The sequence below is a fragment of the Heterodontus francisci genome, chromosome 15, assembly GCF_036365525.1.
Source record: "Heterodontus francisci isolate sHetFra1 chromosome 15, sHetFra1.hap1, whole genome shotgun sequence".
Lineage (NCBI taxonomy): Eukaryota > Metazoa > Chordata > Chondrichthyes > Heterodontiformes > Heterodontidae > Heterodontus > Heterodontus francisci.
In genome coordinates, this window is record NC_090385.1 from 1,910,238 (window position 1) to 1,923,558 (window position 13,321).

Consider the following 13,321-nt stretch of genomic DNA (forward strand, 5'->3'; position numbering starts at 1 on the left):
TGATATAAAAACAAGAAATGCTGGAAATACTCAGCAGGTCTGGCAGCATCTGTGGAGAGAGAAGCAGAGTTAACGTTTCAGGTCAGTGACCCTTCAGAACCAGCAAATATTAAAAATGTAAAAGATTTTAAGCAAGCAAAGGGGGGGTGGGGCAAGAGATAACAAAAGAGGTGTTGATAGGACAAGGTCACAGAGAATAACTGACCAGAAGGTCATGGAACAAAGGCAAATGGTATGTTAATGATGTACTGAAAGACAAAGCGTTAGTACAGAGAGGCTGTGAATCGACTGTAAAGCACAAAGCACTCCAAGCACAACATTAAAAAAAATGTCAACAGAAACAGTGGGTAAGCACAGTAGAAACAAACTAAATACACTAAAAAAAAAACTAAAATAAAATAACCTAATAAAAAATAACGAAACATAAAAAGGGGGGGGCCGTCATGCTCTGAAATTATTGAACTCAATGTTCAGTCCGGCAGGCTGTAGTGTGCCTAATCAGTAAATGAGATGCTGTTCCTCAAGCTTGCATTGATGTTCACGGGAACACTGCAGCAATCCCAGGACAGAGATGTGAGCATGAGAGCGGTGGGGTGGGGGGGGGGTGGTGTTGAAATTGCCAGCAACCGGAAGCTCAGGGTCATGCTTACAGACTGAGCGGAGGTGTTCCGCAAAGCGGTCACCCAGTCTGCATTTGGTCTCCTCAGTGTAGAGGAGACCACATTGTGAGCAGCGAATACATATATTAAATTGAAAGAAGTACAAGTAAATCACTGCTTCACCTGAAAGGAGTATTTGGGGCCTTGGATAGTGAGGAGAGAGGAGGTAAATGGGCAGGTATTACACCACCTGCGATTGCAGGAGAAGGTGCCATGGGAAGGGGACGAGGTGGTGGGGGTAATGGAGGAGTGGACCAGAGTGTTGCGGAGGGAACGATCTCTTCGGAATGCTGACAGGGGAAGGGAGGGGGTAGATGCGTTTGGTAGTGGCATCATGCTGGAGGTGGCGGAGGATGATCCTTTGGATATGGAGGCTGATGGGGTGGAAAGTGAGGACAAGAGGAACCCTGTCACGGTTCTGGGAGGGAGGGGAAGGGGTGAGGGTAGAGGTGCGGGAAATGGGCAGGGCACGGTTGAGGGCCCTGTCAACCACAGTGGGGGGGAGGAAGACATATCAGAAGCACTGTTGTGGCTGGTGCCATTTTTAAAGGGCTTCCAGCCCTTCAGTGTAATTTAAATTTTTTAAGTTTACAGCAGTTTAAAAATTAGAGACGGAGAAACTGGGAGAATGGAATGGAGTCCTTACAGGAGACAGAATGTGAAGAAGTATAGTTGAGGTAGCTGTGGGAGTCGGTAGGCTTATAATGAATATTAGTAGACAGCCTATCCCCGGAGATGGAGACAGAGAAGTTGAGGAAGGGAAGGGAAGTGTCAGAGGTGGACCATGTGAAGGTGAGAGAAGGGTGGAAATTAGAAGCAAAGTTGATAAAGTTTTCTGGGCAGGAGCAGGAAACGGCACCAGTACAGTCATCAATGTACCGGAAAAAGAGTTGGGGGATGGGGCCTGAGTAGGACTGGAACAAGGAATGTTCGACATATCCCACAAAAAGACAGGCATAACTAGGACCCATGCGGGTACTCATACCCAACACCTTTTACTTGAAGAAAGTGAGTGGAGTTGAAGGAGAAGTTGTTCAATGTGAGAACAAGTTCAGCCAGGCGGAGGAGGGTGGTGGTGGATGGGGACTGGTTGGGCCTCTGTTCAAAGAAGAAGCGGACAGCCCTTAAACCGTCCTGGTGGGGGATGGAGGTGTAGAGAGATTGGACGTCCACAGTGAAGAGGAGGCGGTTAGGGCCAGGAAACTGGAAATTGTCAAAATGACATAGGGCGTCAGAAGAGTCATGGATGTAGGTGGGAAGAGACTGGATCGGGGAGAAAAGATAGAGTCAAGATAGGAAGAAATAAGTTCAGTGGGGCAGGAACAGGCTGAAACAATGGGTCTGCCGGGACAGTCCTGTTTGTGGATTTTGGGAAGGAGGTGGAAGCAGGCTGTTGGGGTTGCGGGACTATGAGGTTGGAAGCTGATGTCAGTAAGTTTGATGTCAGCTGGCAAAGGCGGGCACCAATATAATGGCCGGAACTTCCTGTAAAGGTGATATTGGTGCTCAACACAATGAGCTGGAACGCTGTGAGGCTTGATTCTCTGGATCCTGCTGAAAACTTGATTTCAGTAGTGAGGATAGTGGCAAATGAGAAGCAGTGCATCCAATGGATATCTCTGCACCAGAGGGAACTGTTTTGCACAAGCCCAATTCAGTCAATGCAAAAACCAGCTAGATGTGTGTGCCAACGATTGCACGCGTTTTGCCTGATTTATGATCTATTGAGGGATCCTGTTAATTTCTTGAAAAGCAGTGTATCATTTTATGGCGTGTGCTTTTTAAGAATAGCTTAATGTTATATGTTCAATAGCACAGAGAGATTTAACTTGTGTAATAGCAGAGAGATGATTAGCATAAGTTTGTTTCAGTCACCTTGTTAAATCTTTGTACAACATGCACTAAGTTCTTTAGAAGTGTTTGGTAAAAATTGTCATTTAGATGAACTACAACCGGAATATAAAATGTTCCATGGAATCAGACCATTCTGCATGGCAGTCCATTTTAAATTTCATCACAAATCTAAAGGGCAACAACAATTTGAGCTCTTTAACTGTGATTTCTGTATAACAGTAGCTTATTTGCCTAGCTTTTTTTACAATGCAACACAATACCTACGGCTAACTTCAAACTTATTCAATGAATTTCTGTTTGGGAAAAGAGGCAGTTAACAGTGCATTAAACAGCTATTGTATCAGGTACACTCTCAGCTGTAATTGCATAAACATGTTTGGCAATTATAAACTGGTGGTGCGATCATTTCAGAAGAATGTATGGAAATAAACCTGGTCATAACTCTGAACAGTAAATAGGTCTAGAAACAAGCTAATTTTCTTTTCGCTGCTTTACATTGTGTGTCGTATGCAGGGAAGTTGTTCTATTAACACAGTAGCAAGATGACATATAGAATCGTAGAATGTTACAGCACAGAAAAAAGCCCTTCATACCTGTACCGACTCTTTGAACGATCTGTCCAGTTAGTCCCAACCCCCCGTTCTTTCCCTATAGCGCTGCAAATTTTTTCTCTTTCAAGTATTTATCCAATTCCCATTTGAAAGTTACGATTGAAACTGTTTCTGTTTCAGCCGGTACATTCCAGACCACAACAACTCACTGTTAAAAAAAAAATTGGCACAAACAGTAATAGTAGGAAGATGAAAGAATATGATCACAGCAGATCAGTATAATCAGTTTCATTCAATGCACAATGAATGGGAACAAGCTTGCTCTTCTGTTTTCTTCCTGGGTTCTCTTGCTAAGATTTTTCAGCAACATTTAAGATCAATATTGTGGATCCTCTATATAATCAGGTTGTGCTTAATTGTCCTAGGATCAAAGCATTTTTCTATATAGGTTTGTTGATATCTTTTTGCAATAGGGCTTGGCTGGAGTGTGAGTGTGTGCCTTTTCCTATCGTAACAAGTGATGAGAACCCATGTAAATTGGGGAGATTCACTATCACCCATGGGGCGAATGGGGGCCGAACTATTAAGAGCCTTCAACTGTCTGAGCGAGGGAGCAGATGGCCCAGGAAACTGCTGTGGCATAGAAACTGGCTTAAATCACTTGCACCTTCTTTACTAGAATTATGCCATAGATGCACCAATATTATGGCGTAAGGTTACAGGAAATTCTGGGCCATCGATTGATGCTGAGGTTTGCTTTGATAGGTGCTGACAGCATCAAGGGCCACTCTTAATCCACAAGGCAAGTTTCTTCCTGCTGGCTCTTCAGAGGCATCGTTCCATTCACACACTCATACCCACATGTACAGAATATGTCATTATGTAAATTTTAAAACTTTAAAAGGAAAGCAAGGTACTGTGGATATATATACACATATATCTATATTTTAGCAGCCAGTGTGCATTGCTGGTGTCAAAATCACTTAAAGAAAAACACTAGTAATTTCCTGCCAGTTTTTCTGACCTTGATGATCTCCCTCTCCAAGGACAGAATCTGGGAAATAAACAAGCAACTGACACTCAAGAATAACTTTACTCGTTAGTAACCCTTTAATTGACCTTGGTTGTGCTTAATTAGATTACTATTCCCAGGGAAAGTACCAGAGCAGTGACCTTAAAGGGACAGGTCAGGTTAAACTGCTCCATCTCAACATTGAAAACTGTGCTCATGGCCTCATGAGCAACACTGCAAAAGATGAACTGATGAACAAATTGTGTTTCATCCTTTGCATGTTTGCTTTGAAAAGCCTTGGTATCTCTCAAAGCTACAATATATTGACTATTTAGCAGACTGATCACAATTGACACAATAAATTGCTTCTCTTTGATTTGACCCCAGGATAATGGGACCAGGCTACATGCTGTATCTCATTGGAGACTGATACAGCAAGGAGCTCAAAGTGCCAAGGGCATAATTGGCAATTCTTCAACTTAATCTTTTGAGCCAAGACGCTCAATTCTGAAAGTTACTGAAACCTGTTGAAAAGCTACAGTAATATGGTGTAATGATTATAGTTACTAGTTGTGCAAAGCATAGAAGGAAGCCATTTGGCCCACCGTGCCCGTGTCGGCTCTTTGGTAAAGCCCATTCCCCTGCTGTTCCCCTAAAGCCCTGTAATTTTTTTTCCCTTCAAATAACAGCATTGATTTGAAAAATACGAAGTACTTTGCTTTACTGGCTCACCTATAAACTTTATTCCTAGGTGTTTGTGAGCAGTAGTGGAAAATACAGTGACCTGGGCCACCCATTCGGATACCTTAAGGCGAGCACAACATTAACCTGTGTGAATCTCTTTGTTATGCCTTACAACTACCCGGTGCTGCTACCACAGCTTGGTATGTTCATCTGTATTATGGACTTGAATTGTGAATAAGCATGAGGGAAGAGGGTTTCTGACATGATATTAAGGGCAGTTATTAGGATTGGTGTGGGTGGGTGGTTGATGGTCGGCACAGACTCGGTGGGCCGAAAGGGCCTGTTACAGTGCTGTATCTCTAAACTAAACTAAACTCCTTCGACAGAAACTTTGAAACAAACATTTAAAGATGCTTCAGGTTTATTGGGTACTTTTACATTGTTTGTGCAGTTAATGAAACTGTATTCCAGTGTGCTGCTTCAAGTAAAATTAGCAACTGTGGCAGCTGTCTGATTTTCATTGCTTTTTTAGGCATGATGTTGATTTATTTATGCCTCCATGGCCTTGCCCCATCCTTATTCCCCTCTCACACTCTTCAATCTTCTGGTTCTGGCCTGAGCCTCTGCTCATCATTCCATCGTTGGTGTTAGAACTTGCAGCCACTGAGCCTTACTCTCTGGGATTCCTTCCCCTAAACCCACTACTTCATTGCTGGGCACCTGTCCGAAATTCCCCTCGACTGTCTCGGTGTTCTGTGCCTCTTTCTATAAAGTGCCTCAGGGCATTTTGTACCTTTTTAGGTGTTATATAAATGCATGTTGTATTGCAGATCTTTTGAGGGTTATTTAGCTTGCTGCTGCCTTCTCACTGCTGTGCCCGCTGAGCACCATGCCATGCTGTGCCCTCCATGCACAGTGTAAATGTTCACAATCCAGTTACTGGATTTATAAGTAAGTTGACCTTATTCTCTGCCTTAGTTGTAGTTTGCTGACCATTGACCCATTTGAGTTGTACAGTGTTATCTCTAGGGGCTTGCTTCATGGATGTGGTGAAGTTATAGGGTTGGACCTGTTGCTACCAAGCCACATCCAAATTAATAAACTATGTCAGGAAACAATTTGTGAAAAATTAACTACTTAACCACTTTTATATAAGATGCATTGGTTAATTCAGAGTATTAAAAAAAAAAAATCTGTTCTCGGGATATGGGCGTTGCTGGCAAGGCTGGCATTTATGCCTGTCCCTAGTTGTCCTGAGAAGGTGGTAGGCCTTCACCTTGACCCACTGCAGTCTACATGATGGTGTTAGGTAGGGATTGCAGCATTTTGAGTCAGTGACAATGAGGAGCAGTGATATATGTCCAAGTCAGGATGGTGAGTGACTTGGAGGTGATGTTGCTATGAAATTACTGCTCTTGCCCTTCTCTGGTGGAGCTCGCAGTGAAGGGTGGTATTGAAGTAAACTAGACCTTGCTGATTGAGGCTTGCTGTTATTGATATGTGTCGAACTTGATTCTTTTATACCCAGGGAGCTCTCATTGCTTGTTTTATTGTCATTACAGATGATTTGTTCAAAGTACACAAACTGAAACCAAATCTGAAGTGGCGCCAAACCTTTGAGAATTACTTGAAGACCATGCCTCCCTATTATTTGTTGGTATGTGCAAATATTGGAACAAAGGCAACAGGAGGTGCAGAAAATTCTTGAGATTTTGTCTAATTTCTATTTTTGGGGAACGTATGATCAGAAAATGCTCTTCAAATGCTGGAAATCACTTCAGAGCCAATATCGGGAACATAGGAAGATAGGAACAGGAGTAGGCCATTCAGCCCCTCGAGCCTGTCCCGCCATTCAATGAGACCATGGCTGATCCGCGTCCTAACTCCATATACCTGCCTTTGGCCCATATCCCTTAATATCTTTGCTTAACAAAAATCTATCTATCTCAGATATAAAATTAACAAAGAACAAAGAAAATTACAGCACAGGAACAGGCCCTTCGGCCCTCCAAGCCTGCGCCGATCCAGATCCTCTATCTAAACATGTCGCCTATTTTCTAAGGGTCTGTATCTCTTTGCTTCCTGCCCATTCATGTATCTGTCTAGATACATCTTAAAAGACGCTATCGTGCCCGCGTCTACCACCTCCGCTGGCAACGCGTTCCAGGCACCCACCACCCTCTGCGTAAAGAACTTTCCATGCATATCCCCCCTAAACTTTTCCCCTCTCACTTTGAACACTTTTAACAACTGTTCTAGCTTCAACTGCTGTTTGTGGGAGAGAGTTCCAAACCTCTACCACCCTTTGTGTGAAGAAGTGCTTCCTAACATCTCTCCTGAATGGTCTGGTCCTAATTTTTAGACTATGCCCCCTAGTTTTAGAATCTCCAACCAGTGGAAATAGTTTATCTTTATCTAGCCTGTCTTTTCCTGTTAATATCTTGAAGACTTCGATCAGATCACCCCTTAACCTTCTAAATTCTAGCGAAAACAGGCCTAATTTGTGTAATCTCTCCTCGTAACTTAACCCCTGTAGTCCAGGTATCATTCTTGTAAACCTACATTGCACTCCCTCCAAGGCCAATATATCCTTCCTAAGGTGTGGTGCCCAGAACTGCTCACAGTGCTCCAAGTGGGGTCTAACCAGGGTTTTGTACAGCTGCAGCATAACCTCTGTGCCTTTATACTCCAATCCTCTAGATATAAAGGCTCGCATTCCATTAGCCTTTTTGATTATTTTCTGCACTTGCTCGTGGCATTTTAAAGATCTATGCACCTGAACCCCCAAGTCTCTTTGGACCTCCACTGTACTTAACCTCTTCCCATTTAGAAAGTACCCTGCTCTATCCTTTTTTGGTCCAAAATGGGTAATCTCACACTTGCCCGCATTGAAATCCATCTGCCACAGTTTTGCCCATTCACCTAGTCTGTCAATATCTCTTTGCAATTTTATGCTATCATCTAGACTGTCTACAATGCCGCCTAACTTTGCATCATCAGCAAATTTGGATATATGACTTACTATGCCATCATCCAAGTCGTTAATGAATAATGTGAATAATTGAGGCCCGACACAGATCCCTGCGGGAGACCACTAGTTACATCCTGCCAATCAGAGTACTTACCCATTATCCCCACTCTCTGTCGCCTACCACTCAACCAACTTCCTAACCATGTCAATAATTTGCCCTCAACTCCATGGGCTTCTACCTTAGTTAACAGTCTCTTATGTGGGATTTTATCAAATGCCTTCTGGAAGTCCATATAAATAACATCCATAGACACTCCCCTGTCCACTACCTTAGTCACCTCTTCAAAAAATGGTGCCAGCTGGGGCTGGCAGTAATTTAACAACTGCTCTCCACTGTGTAGGAAACAGCAGTTTTGGGGTGTAGGGCTATTTAGGAAGTGTTTCTGCTTCTTGTCAAATGACCCCTATAGGTTAAACACTGCTGTATATTCCAGAAATGGACCTAAACATCAACTGAGCCAAATACCAAGGGAGGGAGCTGGTGGCAGCTCCACCTAATTTGTTCCGTTTAATATTGCATTTTGTTCAATGGTGAAATATACCACTGCTACAAATCACGCTTGAACGTGACCTTTGCAAAGCTGACATGCTAAATTTAGTGCAGTGCAGACTGCTTCTTTTTAACATCTGATAGAGATGTTAAAACTACAACATTTGTTGTAGAGATAAGCCAGGGAACTACAGACCAGTGAGTCTCACGTCAGTGGTAGGGAAACTATTGGAGAAAATTCTGAAGGAGGGAATCTATCTCCTCTTGGAGAGGCAAAATTTGATTAGGAATAGTCATCATGGCTTTGTCAGAGGGAGGTCATGCCTGACAAATTTGATTGAATTTTTTGAGCATGTGACCAGTAGATGAGGGTAGTGCAGTTGATGTAGTTTACATGGATTTCAGCAAAGCCTTTGACAAGGTCCCACATGGGAAACTTATCAAGAAAGCAAATTCACATGGGATACAGAGTAACTTGATAAGGTGGATTCAAAATTGGCTTAACTGTAGGAGACAGAGAGTGATGATAGACGGCTGTTTTAGTGACTGGAAGCCAGTGTCCAGTGGCGTACCACAGGGATCTGTGCTGGGTCCCCTATTGTTTGTCATTTATATAAACGACATAGGTGACTATGTGGGGGGTAGGATCAGTAAGTTCACGGATGACACAAAGATTGGCCGAGTGGTTAACAGTGAGGTGGAGTGCCTTAGTTTACAGGAAGATATAGACGGGATGGTCAAATGGGCAGAAAAGTGGCAGGTGGAATTTAACGCTGAAAAGTGTGAAAACTTTGGAAGGAGTAATGTGACACGGAAGTATTCAATGAATGGCCTAACACGGGGAAGTTCTGAGGAACAAAGGGACCTTGGCGTGTTTGTCCATAGATCTCTGAAGGCAGAAGGGCAGGTTAATAGGGTGGTGAAAAAGGCATATGGGACATTTGCCTTTATCAATCGAGGCATAGATTACAAAAGCAGGGAGGTCATGTTGGAGTTGTACAGAACTTTGGTAAGGCCACAGCTGGAGTACTGTGTGCAGTTCTGGTCGCCACATTATAGGAAGGATTGATTGCATTGGAGGGGGTGCAGAGGCGATTCACCAGGATGTTGCCTGGGATGGAACATTTAAGCTATGAAGAGAGGTTGGATAGGCTTGGGTTGTTTTCGCTGGAGCAGAGAAGACTGAGGGGTGACCTGATCGAGGTGCACAAGATTATGAGGGGCATGGACAGGGTGGATAGGGAGCAGCTGTTCCCCTTAGTTGAAGGGTCAGTTACGAGGGGTCACAAGTTTAAGGTGAGGGGCGGGTGGTTTAAGGGGGACTTGAGGAAGAACTTTTTTACCCAGAGGGTGGTGATGGTCTGGAGTGCACTGCCTGGGAGGGTGGTAAATGCAGGTTGCCTCACATCCTTTAAAAAGTACCTGGATGAGCACTTGGCACGTCATACCATTCAAGGCTATGGGCCAAGTGCTGGCAAATGGGATTAGGTAGACAGGTCAGGTGTTTTAATGAATCGGTGCAGACTTGATGGGCCGAAGGGCCTCTTCTGCACTGTATTATTCTGTGATACTGATAGAATTTTGATGTGTGTAGATCAGCGCTATGAATTTGTTCAGGACTGTTGAATGGCCCAGGATGTACTGCAGTGCTGTTTTACATTGCATTCCATGGGTTGCATTATTTGAATTGGAATGCTAAAGGTAGATTCCAATGCAACATTTCCATGAATCATAGAATGATACAGCACAGAAGGAGGCCATTCCACTCATCGGGTTGAATTTTATGGGCACTCCTGAGACGGGTTCGGAGGTAGGAGGGCCCATAGAATTGCGATGGGGGTGGTGGGGCCGTCGCCTCCCCGTCACGACAGTTTTGTTGGAGGCATCACGAACCCTGGCACCTGGGAGGCAACACACCAACCGTGAGTCTCTCTCGTTCCCACAGAACCTCCTATCTGTTCCCCTAACTATGGAGTCCCCAATGACTAATGCTCTGCTCCTCTTCCCCCTTCCCTTCTGAGCAACAGGGACAGACTCTGTGCCAGAGACCTGTACCCCATTGCTTACCCCTGGTAAATCGTCCCCCGCAACAGTATCCAAAACGGTATACCTGTTGTTGAGGGAAACGGCCACAGGGGATCCCTGCACTGCCTGCTGGTTCCCTCTCCTTCCCCTGACGGTAACCCATCTACCTACTTCTTTTATCTGAGGTATGACTACCTCCCCATAACTCCTCTCAATAACCCCCTCCACCTCCCGAATGATCCGAAGTTCATCCAGCTCCAGCTTCAGTTCCCTAATGCGGTTCTCGAGGAGCTGGAGTTGGGTGCACTTCCCGCAGATGCAGTCAGCAGGGACACTCTTGGCGACCCTTACCTCCCACATTCTGCAGGAGGAACATACAACTGCCTTAACCTCCATTCCCACTATTCTAAATTCCAAACAAATCTACTGAAAAACCTTCTTCCACTGGAAACAGTTTCATCTTATTCTGTAAAAAGCCATGCATGATTTTGAACACCTCTATCAAATCTCCCCTTAACCTTCTCTGATCCAAGGGGAACAATCCCAGATTCTCCAGTCTATCCTTATAACTCAACCCCCTCTTTCCTGGTACCTTCACTGTTCATTACATTTCTAAGTTTTGTGTCATCTGCAAGCTTTGAAATTATGCCCTGTACACCCAAATCTGGGTCATTAATGTATATCAGAAAGAGCAGTGGTCCTAATACTGACCCCTTGGGAACACCACTGCACACTTCCCTCCATTCTGAAAAACAACCATTCACCACTACTCTCTGCTTTCTGTCCCTTGGCCAATTTTGTATCCGTGTTGCCACTTTCCCTTTAAACCCATGGGTTTTAATTTTGTGAACAAGTCTATTATGTGGTACTTTGTCAAATGTGTTTTGAAAATCCACATATACATCAACCACAGTACCCTCTCTTTCATTGCCTTCACAGTAAGAGAGTAACAATAATGCCTCTGATGCATTTGACACAAGTCTAACCTCTACATGAGGATATTAAGGCCCACATGGTAAAATTTGACTGAATATTAGTAGTAACCAGCAGGGTAAGTTATGGATTTATGAAAGGGAAATCATGCTTGACAAATCTACCAGAATCCTTTGAGGATGTAACTAGTAGAGTTGATGAGGGGCAGCCAGTGGATGTGGTTTATTTGGATTTTCAGAAGACTTTTGACAAAGTCCCACATAAGAGATTAGCATGTAAAATTAAAGCGCATGGGGTTGGGGTTAGTGTATTGCGATGGATAGAAAATTGGTTGGCGGACAGGAAACAAAGAGTAGGGATAAATGGGTCTTTTTCCGAATGGCAGGCAGTGACTAGTGGGGTACCGCAGGGATTGGTGCAAGACCCCAGCTCTCCACAATATATATTAATGATTTAGATGAGGGAACTAAATGTAATATCTCCAAATTTGCAGATGACACAAAACTGGGTGGGAGGGTGAGTTGTGAGGAGGATGCAGAGAGGCTTCAGGGTGATATGGACAAGTTGAGTGAGTGGGCTAATGCATGGCAGATGCAGTATAATGTGGATAAATGTGAGGTTATCCACTTTGGTAGCAAAAACAGGAAGGCAGATTATTATCTGAACGGTTATAAACTGAGAGAGAGGAATATTCAGCGAGACCTGGGTGTTCTCGCACACCAGTCGCTGAAGGTAAGCATGCAGGTCCAACAGGCGGTAAAAAAGGCAAATGGTATGTTGGCCTTCATAGCGAGAGGATTTGAGTACAGGAGCAGGGATGTCTTGCTGCAATTATACAGGGCCTTGGTGAGGCCACACCTGGAATATTGTGTGCAGTTTTGGTCTCCTTATCTGAGGAAGGATGTTCTTGCTGTAGAGGGAGTGCAGCGAAGGTTTACCAGACTGATTCCTGGGATGGCGGGACTGACGTAGATTGAGTCGGTTAGGATTATATTCGCTGGAGTTCAGAAGAGTGAGGGGGGATCTCATAGAAACCTATAAAATTCCAACAGGACTTGACAGGGTAGACGCAGGAAGGTGTTCCTGATGGTGGGGGAGTCCAGAACCAGGGGTCATAGTCTCAGGATATGGGGTAAACCTTTCAGGACTGAGATGAGGAGAAATTTCTTCACCCAAAGAGTGGTGAGCTTGTGGAATTCACTCCCACAGAAAGCAGTTGAGGCCAAAACACTGTATGTTTTCAAGAAGGAGTTAGATATAGCTCTTGGGTCTGAAGGGATCAAGGGCTATGGGGCGAAAGTGGGAACCAGTTACTGAGTTGGATGATCGGCCATGATCATAATGGCGGAGTGGGCTCGAAGGGCCGAATGGCCTACTCCTATTTTCTATGTTTCTAAATAACGAGCTGCTGACAACACTTGCATTCTGTCAAACATTAACCACCAGCAGATAGAAGAGACTATCCTCAATTTGTCTATAGGCTACCAACTCGTGGGAAAGATACACAGGAGCAAATTTGCAGAGGAATTACAGAGAGGTGCAAAACCTATAGAATAGTGATAATGGGGGGCTTCAATTATCCTAATATAGACTGGGATGGTAATAGTGTAAAGGGCAGAGAGGGGAAAGAGTTTTTGAAGTGTGTTCAGGAGAATTTTCTTGATCAGTATGTTTCCGTCATAATGAGGAAGGAGGCATTGTGGGTTCTGGGGAATGAGGGGGTCAAGTCGATTAAGTGTCAGTCATGGGAACTTTTAGGGAACAGTGATAATAGTATCATAAGGTTTAGGTTAGATATGGAACACGACATGGAGTAAAAATACTAAATTGGAGTAGGGCCAATTTTAGTGGGATGAGAATGGATCTTCCCAGATAAATTGGAATCAAAGATTGGCAGACAAAACTGTGCCGGAATAATGGGCTGCCTTTAAAGGTGAGATGGTTTGAGTTGAGGTATATTCCACGAGGAAGAAAGGTAGGGCAACCAAAGCCAGAGCTCCCTGGATGAAGGGAGAGATGGAGCGTAAGATGAAACAGAAAGGGGACAGAGGTCAGACTGAGAATACAAATGAGAGCCAGGCT

General features: G+C 44.1%; 1 protein-coding gene across 4 annotated transcripts in view; it reads left to right on the forward strand.

The window, feature by feature from the left end:
- The window catches only part of ints6l (integrator complex subunit 6 like), a 177,659-nt gene that overhangs the window by 118,514 nt on the left and 45,824 nt on the right, over positions 1–13,321 (forward strand). For all 4 annotated transcript variants that reach the window (XM_068047068.1, XM_068047065.1, XM_068047067.1 and 1 more), the window contains 2 exons: positions 4,828–4,960; positions 6,323–6,417. In XM_068047068.1, coding sequence (XP_067903169.1) covers positions 4,828–4,960; positions 6,323–6,417 — 228 coding nt within the window. The remainder of the gene's footprint in view (positions 1–4,827; positions 4,961–6,322; positions 6,418–13,321) is intronic.